At 63.5% G+C, this 10,764-nt stretch overlaps 4 protein-coding genes across 4 annotated transcripts; 2 read left to right on the forward strand and 2 right to left on the reverse strand.

The window, feature by feature from the left end:
• Nucleotides 1–822: 822 nt before the first annotated feature.
• EMIHUDRAFT_249435 (hypothetical protein) lies at nucleotides 823–2,610 on the reverse strand (the record flags this gene model as incomplete). The annotated part of the gene is made up of 2 exons (XM_005759991.1): nucleotides 823–1,069; nucleotides 1,340–2,610. 2 exons carry the CDS (start codon nucleotides 2,608–2,610, stop codon nucleotides 823–825), a joined length of 1,518 nt encoding a protein of 505 aa, XP_005760048.1.
• Nucleotides 2,611–5,650: 3,040 nt separating this feature from the next.
• Nucleotides 5,651–6,189, forward strand: EMIHUDRAFT_249437 (hypothetical protein; the record flags this gene model as incomplete). The annotated part of the gene is made up of 2 exons (XM_005759992.1): nucleotides 5,651–5,826; nucleotides 6,018–6,189. 2 exons carry the CDS (start codon nucleotides 5,651–5,653, stop codon nucleotides 6,187–6,189), a joined length of 348 nt encoding a protein of 115 aa, XP_005760049.1.
• Nucleotides 6,190–8,620: 2,431 nt separating this feature from the next.
• On the forward strand, nucleotides 8,621–9,088 carry EMIHUDRAFT_249440 (hypothetical protein; the record flags this gene model as incomplete). Its single annotated transcript, XM_005759993.1, has 2 exons — nucleotides 8,621–8,767; nucleotides 9,026–9,088. The coding sequence occupies 2 exons, from the start codon at nucleotides 8,621–8,623 to the stop codon at nucleotides 9,086–9,088; spliced, it is 210 nt and encodes a 69-aa protein (XP_005760050.1).
• A 271-nt stretch (nucleotides 9,089–9,359) lies between these two features.
• EMIHUDRAFT_249441 (hypothetical protein) lies at nucleotides 9,360–10,442 on the reverse strand (the record flags this gene model as incomplete). Its single annotated transcript, XM_005759994.1, has 1 exon — nucleotides 9,360–10,442. The coding sequence occupies one exon, from the start codon at nucleotides 10,440–10,442 to the stop codon at nucleotides 9,360–9,362; it is 1,083 nt and encodes a 360-aa protein (XP_005760051.1).
• Nucleotides 10,443–10,764: the final 322 nt, after the last annotated feature.

The raw sequence follows: 10,764 nt of genomic DNA on the forward strand, positions 1-10,764 counted from the left end.
AAGGTGACCTCGGCCAAGGAGCTTGAGGCACCGGCGGGCGCGGCGGAGGCGCGGCGGCGGCTGGCGCTCAAGTACACTGTGATCACGCCCGCAAATCAGCGTGCCACCGACCGGTTCGCCTTTGTGGACGCGTACGAGGTCGATGGGATCGCTTACCTGCTGGTGGCGTCGGGGGGCGCGACCAAGTGGGAGGGCGGCGAGAAGGAGAGGTGCGAGCGGGTGGCCGACTCCTTCTTCATCGGCCGTGGGGCGTAGGGAGATATAGGGCATTGATAGACACGTACGATAGTTCGCGAGCTCGTGCGAGATATAGCATATACCAAAAATCACTCTGTGAAAGTCGTGATTTCTTGTTGAGCTTGAGGTTTTCAAAAATCTCTCATATATCCGCACACACCGCCTTCCCCGGCCCTGGATGTGAGGCTACCGACTGCACTCCAAGTGCTCCGCAAGTGCCTTGGCCCGCTTGGCCTTGCCGCTTGTGCGCGGTTCGCGCTCTCGGCGGTACACACGTACATATACATATAACGTAACTATCACGCATGAGAGGCATGTGACCTGTCACAACACACAAGCTCACAACTCGAACGCGCGCGCACACACTGCATAGAGCCGTGTAGCGCGCGTGGTCTCGCTGAGAGATGCACAGCCACAGGGGCCACGCAGCACGACAAACCCCTCTGCTCTCTTGTTCAATGCACAACAGTCACAACAGTCAACAACAGCCGAAGAGACCAGCCGTCGGACACCTCCCACCCGCCGCCCGCGCGTGAGCGCAAACTCTGCCCCTCTGCACTGCATCACTCACGGCCCCACGCAACCCTACAGCTCCCCCTCGCCGGCGCAGCAGCCCGTGCAGTTGCAGCCGAGCAGCTCGCTGCTGCCGGCGCAGGAGAAGAGGCCCTCGAAAGCGGCGCACGTCGCCGCCGGGTTGAGCGGCGTGGCGCACGGGCGGCCGCACTCGGGCGGGGGTGCGAGGTCGACGTCGAGTCGCAGCGTCACCGACCGTTCCGTTGCGCCGGCGGTGCTGCCCCCCTGCTGGCAGCCCTCCCACGCCGGCGCAGCGCACCTGCAGGAGGCAAGGCAAGGTGAGCTTCTCCACACACGCAAGGCGGTGGGGGAAGAGGCTGGGCATCCCTCGCGACTCCACGTCTAGACGACAGGAGCCCCACGGCAGTTAGAGTGCAAGGCCCAATGCGCGTGGGTGTGCGTGCGTGCGTGCGTGCGTGCGTGCGTGCGTGTGTGTGTGTGTGTGTGCGTGCGTGCGTGCGTGTGTGCGTGCGTGCGTGCGTGCGTGCGTGCGTGCGTGCGTGCGTGCGTGCGTGCGTGGGAGGCGCACGTGTCGTCAGTGATGAGGCGCAGCGTGACGGCGCGGGCCTCCCAGTCCACGTCGACGCTGCCGACATGGTTCAGGTGGAGAAGCGCGCCGAGCCGCCGGGCCGAAGAGGAGAGGTCGGCGTCCGGCTCGTGCGGAGGCTCGTCGCCCGTGGCGAGGGAGGGCGGGACGGTGTGGGTGAGGGAGGACGCCGTCGCCTCGTAGAGAGGGTACGGGTTGAGGCCCGCCGCGGCCGGCTGCACGTATACGCCTCCCACGTGCCGGTCCCCGGAAAGAAAGACGACGCCGCGCGCGGCAGAGGAGCGGATCAGCCGGCGCAGCCGGCGCACCTCCGTGGGGATCAGTCCCCACCGCTCCCAGCCGTGCGCCGTCGAGAGCACCTGCACCGTCGAGAACACGAGCCGCAGATCCGCAGGCTCCCGCAGCCGCGCCTCGAGCCAAGCCCACTGCTCCTCGCCAAGCATGGTGAGCCGCCCCGCCTCCGCCTCCGCCTCCGTGTAGGGCGCGTACCGCCCGTGCGCCGCGCCGCTGTCGCGCTTGAGCTCGGAGCGGAACCAGCGCGTGTCGAGCAAAATGACCTGCGTCCGGTTGGGCGCCGCTCCGAAGGCGTGCGACGTGTAAAGCCCGCCCCGCGAGCGCCGCGGGTCGTCCTCCGCCGCGCCGAACCGCTCGAGGAAGAGATCCTTGGCGGTCTGCTTGTACGGGTTCGACGCGCCGCAGTCGTTGAGCCCGTAGTCGTGGTCGTCCGGCATGCCGATCACCGGCGTCACCGCCCGCGCGCTCGTAAACTCCTCGTGGGCGAACAGGTCCGCCCACGCAGTGCGCAGCTCCTCGCACGCCGGCTCGCTCCACGCCTCGTGCGGCCGCGCGACGTCGGCGCAGTCGCCGTACACGATGTCGCCGTTGTAAACGAAGAGGTCGGGCGCGAGCGACCCCACGGTGCGCCAGAAGGGCTGCGGCAGCGTCTGCTTCGAGCACGAGCCGTGCACGACCCGCGTCAGCACCCTGTCTGCCGACGGGAGCGGCGCTGCCACGGGCAGCGGCGGCGGCGCAGCAATCAGGTAGAAGAGCGTGTACGCGAGAGCAGCGGCGACGATCCCAAAGGAGCAGGTGATGGCTGCGGCCGGTCGGCCGGCAGGACACGCCTTCCGCACAAAAACCTCTCGAGCTGCCGGCGCTCCGGCCGCGGCTCGCAGGTCTGGCTGCTGGAGCTCCAAGTTGTGCGGCACGACCTCGCCGTCGACGACGACGGTCCCGACTCGCGCGGCAGTCATGCAAATTGTCACGCTGTTGGTGTGCGTGTCTCGTTGGTGTGTGCAGCTATAAAGCCGCGGCGAAGATAAGCAATGCCGCGATTTCTTCAAACCTTGCGCCCAATCGGCGTTCCTCGACAAGTCGAACTCTCCATGACCGGCCGTGCGTGCCCCTGGTTCACCTCCCTCGACGAGGACGTCGAGGCCTACGTCCGCTCTGTCGCTGAGGACGCCGAAAGCGACTCGGACCTCGACGGCATCGTGGATCTCCTCGCCGCTCATGGCATCGGCACCGAGGGGTCAGAGGACATGCGAGCAGAGCTTCGCTGCCTGCGCGAACAGTCAGCAACGGCTGCGCCTGCTTCGGGCCGTGTTGAGAGGACATCCACGGCATGTTGTGGCGAAAATGGCGGCAGAGGCGGACACGGTGGCGACGTCAGCAGCTGCAGCAGCAGCGGTGGCGGCGGCAGCGGCTCCGGCCGCAGCAGCGGCCGCAGCAGCGGCCGCAACAGCGGCCGCAGCTGCTGCGCCAGCGGTGCTAGCCCGAGCACGGGCGGCCGCTCCCTCACGGCGCCGCTGGCGCCGCCGACGCCGAGCACGGCCGAGCTGACGCTGCTCGAGGTTGTGCCGGCCGCCAGCGCGGCGCTGGCGAGGCACGTTCTGCGGTGCGAGGGAGGCGACGTGCAGGCGGCGATAGAGGTCCTGCTCGGCGGCAGCCTCGAGACGCTCGAGGAGGAGATGCGGGCTGAGCAGCAGCGCGCGGCGCAGCTGGAGGTGGCCGCCGCCGCGCAGCAGCAGCGGCAGCGCAAGGTGGACCGCCGTCGCGTGCTCGGGCGGTACGACGCGCAGCGCGATTTTGACGCGGAGGGCGGGGCGCCTCCGCCGCTCGAGCCGCCGCGGCTGCCGTACGCGCAGAGCCGCAAGGAGGCGGTTGGGGGCAACCGGACGATGTACCGCGACGGCGAGGCGGTCTATGTCAAGGGGAACCCGAAGCAGGAGAGCAAGTGGGAGAAGAAGGAGGAGTGGGACGGCGGCTCGACCGGCCGCGTCAAGACCAAGGGCAAGCGCGGGCCCGGCTGGAGGTAACGGGGTGCGTCACTGCGAGCATTGCGCTGTTTCGCCGCTGTTCACCATAAAACGTGACGAACGGGGCTAGCTTTTACACATATCGACACGGTGTCTTACTTACCGTACGGGGTGTGGAGGGTGAGTTGACCAGGGGGTTGTGCGCCGGGCCCTCCTGCTCCGCCGCAGGCGCCTGTTGATAGGTCCATGTGATAGCCCTGGATGGGCAATGCATACGCCTCACTGGACCTCAGATCGCCCGACCGCGTCCCGGTGCTCTGCCGTCGGATTTGTGACGCCGCCGCACCGCGCCTCGGCCGGGGGCCCTCCGGAGGCCGAGGATGGCCGTGGCGGACCGGGACGAGCTCTGGGAGGGGGGGGTGTCAGTGAGTATATTGTAGAGACTAACCATGTGCACAATAACTCTCAGTCTAGCTAAGCGAGGGGAGGCGATTCCGGGGCCGTACAGCAGCTTGACGTGCTTCGCCGGCGTGCGTCCCGGAGCGGTGCCGGAGCGCGGCGAAATCGGGGGACACCGTCACCGACGAGCGCGTTGTAGTATTCACTCCGGACAAAGACCGCTGCACAGCGGACGGTACGGGCCGTGCAGCGGTCATAGCGGCGAGGCGCGGGACCGTCTGTGGCGAAGTGGGTCGCGTCCCCCGATTTCGGTCAACCCAGCATCCACACCCTTTACGTATGGTAAGGTAAGGTAAGGTAAACTTCTCCACACACACGAGGTGGTGGGGCTATGGGTACCTGCGACGGTGTAACTCGAGACCCAATGCAGTTTTGCGACGGTGTATCATTCACTTTATGCCACCGTTGCATATCCGGATCTGAGGGGTGGCCCGTCTACCGTCTACCGGTAGACTGGGGTAGACTGGGGTAGACGGTAGACCGTTTGGTAGACGAGTCTACCGGTAGACCGTAATGAACCTACGACCGCAGTCTACCGGTAGACTTGGTAGACCGCGGTAGACTGGTCTACTCCGCGCATAATGTGGGTAAACGAAAAAAGTAGCGCCCAATTCGTCTACGTACGGCTTAGTGTGTGGTTGGGGTGGCCTCAGGCATCCCCAAGGGAGCCTCTGCGGTGCCACATAAGCAGCTGAGTGATTGTCGAGACTTTAAAGGATTCGTTTGAAGAAACGCAAACAAGACAAACGGTACTATGGTCACCAGTAAACGAAAATTCGACTTTGAGGGATCATATCTCAAAAGGCTGGGTGAGAGCATAGCATTATTGTTGCATATTATACCACATAAGGTCAAACTTGACCCCAGAAGCATCAAGAACCCGATGCTCCGGCTCGACTGTGCCGGCACACTGCCTCCTCGCGCACGCTGCTCGCAGGCCGTTGCGGCCCGTGGTGCACCAGAGAGAGAGGTCGACGCGTTGCCCCCGCTGGCGACCCCGCGCGGCTCAGGCCAGCCAGAAGGTGTGTGGTGACGGCACCGTGGCAGGAGTGCGGAGAAGAGCTCGCCGAACGCGAGCAGCAGATGGCCAAAGTGTGCCAGCGCGAGAGCCTCGCGAGCGGGCGCAGAAGGAGCTCGCCGTGACACGATGCCGGGCGGTGGTGGTGCTCTGGCGACTGTGCACAGTGGGCAAAGTCAGGCTGCAACAGGGCAGCACGTTGGTAGTGCCCTGCTGCAGCCTGGCCTGACATGCACAGGGCGAACAGAGGCGGTACTATCGTCCGGCGCTCGTCACCGAATCTGGGCGAACTTCGACCGCCGCCACAGCTCACCACGAGCACGCAGCGACAAAATGTTGACTGTATGGAAGTCGAGGCTGGTCCATAGGAAGAGGCTGCCGTGCGAGCCGGCAGCAGGCTGGCTCGTCGTGGACTGCCGCGTCGACTTTTTTCGGTGTCTTTCTTGATAGTACCGAACACGGTACTTTCGTTTACCCACACTCTGCGAGTACCCCTTTTTCAGCCGCCGAACGGTAGACCGCCGCCGCCGGACGGTAGACCGCCTCGGCCGTTTGAATATGCAGCCTCCAGTTCTCCACTCTGGCGCCACTTTGGCAGACGAGCGCCGGCAGATGCCCTCGCGGCCTGCCGGCGAACGTCCGTCCGGCGAGAACGCGCGCCATAATGGACGTGTGGCTGTCTGGCGAAAACTCGCTCTCGAGAGCCGCGAGAGGGCGGCGCTCTGCAGTGAGCGGTTCCGCCCGATGAGTGTGTAAAGACGTTCATTTGATCTCATAAAAGACACGGAGCGCGCCTCGCACGGAAATGGCATGAGGTGAAGCTCACAGCGACCGCGCTCAACAGCCTCTCTCACCGGCAGATTTCGCCCGCGCGGCAGACCGCACTTTCATCGCGCGTTCTCGCCGGACGGACGTTCGCCGGCAGGCCGCGAGGGCATCTGCCGGCGCTCGTCTGCCAAAGTGGCGCCAGAGTGGAGAACTGGAGGCTGCATATTCAAACGGCCGAGGCGGTCTACCGTCCGGCGGCGGCGGTCTACCGTTCGGCGGCTGAAAAAGGGGTAGACCAGTCTACCGCGGTCTACCAAGTCTACCGGTAGACTGCGGTCGTAGGTATTATTAAATGAACTCGGGGGCACGGGACGCGGCACAAACGGGGCACAAACGCCAGGCTACAAAATCATTGGTAGACTGCGGTAGACTCGTCTACCAAACGGTCTACCGTCTACCCGGTCTACCGGTAGACGGTAGACGGGCCACCCCTCAGATCCGGATATGCAACGGTAAAGTGAATGATACACCGTCTCAGTACCTAGCTCTGGATTGTGTTTCTACGTAGTAGGGGCAGGTGTGTACTTTTTTTGCTTGGGCGGACCTGATGCTGAAATTCTGCAAAAACCTGGCCGGCCCCTGCGGTGCCCCTACCTACCTACCTACCTACCTACCTTACTTATGGGAAACTAAAGAAGAAATCACTCGATGGGTGAAGCTGGGGTACTATACCAACTAGAGTGGATGGTTGGTGGTACTCTCCTGCAACCACAGTCCTTCTTGTGACATGGCAGGCCACTCTCAAGCCCTACAAGCATCAGATCACCCATTTGGGGAGGGTGGTTGACATCGTGATTTCCGCGGAAAATTTCTTTTTTTGAAAATTCCAGCTTGAAGAGAGGGAAAAACCCGACGGGAGGGCCCAGACCTACCCTACCTACCCCGGCATCAGGTCCGCCCAAGCAAAAAAAGTACACTGTCCTCTTCAATCTTCAGTAGGGGGTAGACAGCGCCCCAAAATCCACCGGTCGAGCGACCCGGGGGATGCCCCGCGCGCCTGAACCAGGCGCGAGAAACGAATCTGCGAGGCGTGGCCGCACATGCGGCCCGATGGGGAGGAACGGGGCGAGCCCCCTCCAACCCACCCGCGCTAGGTCCTGGGTGACGTAGGGGAAACCCGGCGAGCCTCGGGAACTAGCCGGGGCAGTCGGAGAAGGGGCAACTCCGTGCACTGACGGTCGGCCGTCAGAAAACACGCCTCCGTGGCTCGGGTTACACCAATCCTCGCTACCCAACGCGGCCAAAGGATATCCACCTCGAGAACTCGAGAACCACCAGTCTGGGATTTCGCGCAATCGCTTGACTCTGAAAAGCTCGCATGTACCTCCTGCAAGCGCTGTGGTCGCCGCAGACTGGCTCCGACTTGACGGCAGCATGGAGACGTGATGCCTCCATGCTGCCGTCAAGTCGAAATCGACATGCGAGTCGATCTTTGGCTCGCCAGAGGTACATGCGGCGTTTCGGGCGACAACAGCGCTGCGACCGCGAAGTGGCGGTGGACATGATCCCATGTTGCCGACGCGGCGCCGGAGTGGCCGTCGCTGCTCGCCACGACCACGACGGCTACTCTGGTACTCCGGGCCGACCCTTCCTACCCGACGGTGGCACTCTTCCACGTCTCGCTCACGCTGAGAAAAATTCTGAAACGCCGTGCAGCAGAGTCGCCGACGAGTCGGTCCGCGTGACTCCTCGTGTCCCGTACCGTTCTCACACATCCATAAACTCACTTTGGCCTCACTGAAGCGATGCCTCAATCCTGAATCCTCAGATTTTAGATTGGACGCTGTCTACCTTCTATCTATAGCTTTGCTCCGGCTCCGGTTCCTCCGCCGCCGCCACCCTCTTTCCAAAGTATGCACCCAAGTCCACTTGCCGCATGGACGGGCGCGCTTAGTGATGGGTAGTCACGCACCTAAACTGACCCTATCCTTCATGGTACACGCTCTAGTTGAGACGATGAGCAAGCAGAGCCGCGGTGCTCATTCCTTGACAGCAGCCGTGCGGGGAACTCACGCGGGGGATCTCTTCTTCCCGGCCACATCTGGAAACGGGTGGTGTTCCCGCCGCCATCGGTCCACCACCTCCGCCACCCGAAGAAGCGAGGCTTCTTGCCCCCTCCGGCGCCAGGCAGGCGGACCAGCCACTGGTCCGTCGCGTGCGGACAAGGGCGAACTCCTAACGCTTGCATCCGCTCCACAAACAGCTTCTCTGGCGGGTATAGGCGAGGGTCCACCACCCGAGGCAGCCCTCGCGAACGCGCGTCGTATCGAAGGGAGTACAGCGCCGTCGCCGTCGCGGTGGTCGCAAACAGAACATTGTCGATCACCGTCAGGTTCGCGGGGGCGACAGAGCGGGCTGCCCTCGGGTTGCCGTGCGAGAAGACGCATCCCGGATCGAGGACGGGCGGCAACTCCCACGTCGAGAGTATTAGATCGACCCGCACGCGGAGAACCCAGTCGGCGTCCCACTGGATGGCCTCCTGAACGCCTGCAGAGACTGCATGCAGCATGTTGCGCACGTTGCAGGCCCAAGGATGCGAATCGCATACCGCCGGCTTCATCACGATTGTTTGGGTGAAGAGGCTTGCGGGCAGAGCATAGTCGCCCGCCCATCGCACGTAGATCGATGTGACGCGTGCTCCCCGAGCGGCAACAACATCCTGTGCCGCGCGTACAGCTGCGCACCGTCCCCACCTTCCCCATGCCAGCCGTGAGTTGCCCGGCAAAGACGATCGCGATGCTCTCCATCAATATCGGTTTCGGCTGTGCTTTTTGTGCGCGCCGCAGCCTCGCCTACCGTACCAAGGGGACTCCTTCGGATTCCGCCCTTTCGGCTTTGTTCCTGCTGGTGGCAATCCCGATGGAGTCAAGTGGGCCCTCTCACGCCCGCCCCCCCCGCCCCGCCCCCCACCGTCGGGCGAGGCGTAGAGGGTCGGGCCCATACACCAGAACGCACCGCCACCACGCACCAGAATCGCGGCGCCGCTCCGCGGCGCCAGTGTTTGAATCCGGCCGTTACACAGCCGTTACACACGGCTGAAATGTGGGGCTTAACTCGGCGCATTCAGATTCACACCTCTGCACGGTACCTTTTTCGCGCCTTTAGATGTTCACAAAAAACGAGCGGTGTGACGTGGTGTCCGCGGCAACAGAGTCAGAGACAGTGTAGAGTGTATGTGACATGTACATGTACATGCAGAGCCGTAGCTCTTACGAACATTCCCGAAGGAGAGCGGCGTCCGGATTAGACATTGAGCGATTTTCGCACCACCCCGTACCCGTACTCAATCCGAGATCCGACTGGAATGCCCGTCGCAGGCCTCGCATCAAAATCGTAGCCGATAACTCGTGGAATTCAAGCCCAAGAGAAGGAGACGTCGTCCAGGAGCGCCATGTCCGACCTGTAATCTACTATTAATGTGTCTCGTGAAAAGGCCTCATTAGTCCTCGCATACGCGCGCGCAGGTTCCCGACGTGTTCCACCGCAGGCGCCGCGCATCAAAGCCGTTGACGCACCGCCGAACCGACATCCCGTGCACCCGTGTCTTGTTTGATCTGTGCACGAGCCGCACGACGCAAGGCCGGCCGCTCCCGTTCGTGAGCACGTTGAAGGAGGTCTTGAAGGTCTGGGTTGAGATCGTCGCCGAGAGCGTGGATACGCACGGGAAAGGGTGCGCCGCACGCGCCCACTGCCCTTGCCGACGTCCGCACATGCACCCATTGCACGATATGCAGAAGCTCCCAGCCGTTCTCCAGCTGCGCGTGTAGCTGAGCTCCACCGTCGCTGCCGCACATGCCCCAAGGGGAAGGACCGGCACGTCCAGCGCCGCTCCAATCGTGGTCGACTCGTAGTGCTCGTGATCGGAAGGACCCACCAGCGTCCACCCACGCGCAGTGGCGTTCAGCGCGCCGGCTCCTTCGCACACCTCCTCTGTCCGCGCGGCGGTGGCTGGGAGAGGAGGCGAAGGCGTACCGGCGCCGGAGCCGGTTCGCGGCGGAGCGGCCGCTTTCGCCCGAAGGAATGAAGCGACGGCGTGGGCCAGATACCGCCCTCCGGCGTCGTTCGGGTGTGTGTCGTCGGCGTAGTAAGCAGTCGCGTTGGCCATCCGCCGGAGCGGCGATGCGAACACCTTGTCCGCTTTCTCTTGTCTCAGATCGCGCTCCAACGCAGCTTCGCACGCGCGGAAGGGAAGGCGGAGGCTTGGCCAACCGACAAAGAGAATGGAAGCAGAGGGCGCTATAGCGCGCACGCTGCGCACGAGCCCGGTCACCGCGTTGGTACAACTGGCAGCCTGCAAGTTGGGCTCAAACTCGATAAGCACACTCGCCGTGTCCGGTCGTAGGTACCGACGCATGCAGCTCTGAAAGTAGTTCGGCAACACCGCGGGGTGCGCCCACACGGTCGAGGAGATGTTCATCTCCTCGTCCAGGTACTCGGTCCACGCGCGCCTGCTCCCGCGGCCGAAAGAGACCGATCCGCCGAAGACAACCAAATCACCCCTTGCTGACGGCGCTCGTGCCATGTACGAGTAGAACTGCGCCTACGGACAGCACGCCGCGGCGTGAGCGTCGAGACGAGTCCGCCGGCACGCGCTGTCTGTCGCGTCCACGGCGCTCGGACTGGCGAGCAAGCGGGCTGTGGCCGGTTGGCGTCAATGTTACAACAAACAATGTGTCTCAATGTTATCATTCGCTGCTGGTTCGTGGCACGCAGTTGTTCCTGTTTTGCTCCTCCTCTTCTGCGAGCTTCGGAGCCTGTATTGCAGCGTCGATGCCTACTGCTGCTCCCTCGACTGCTAAGAGAAGAGCTGCTGCCCACCCAAGCAGAATTCCAAAATTGTGTCA

Source organism: Emiliania huxleyi, assembly GCF_000372725.1.
Source record: "Emiliania huxleyi CCMP1516 unplaced genomic scaffold EMIHUscaffold_780, whole genome shotgun sequence".
NCBI lineage: Eukaryota > Haptophyta > Isochrysidales > Noelaerhabdaceae > Emiliania > Emiliania huxleyi.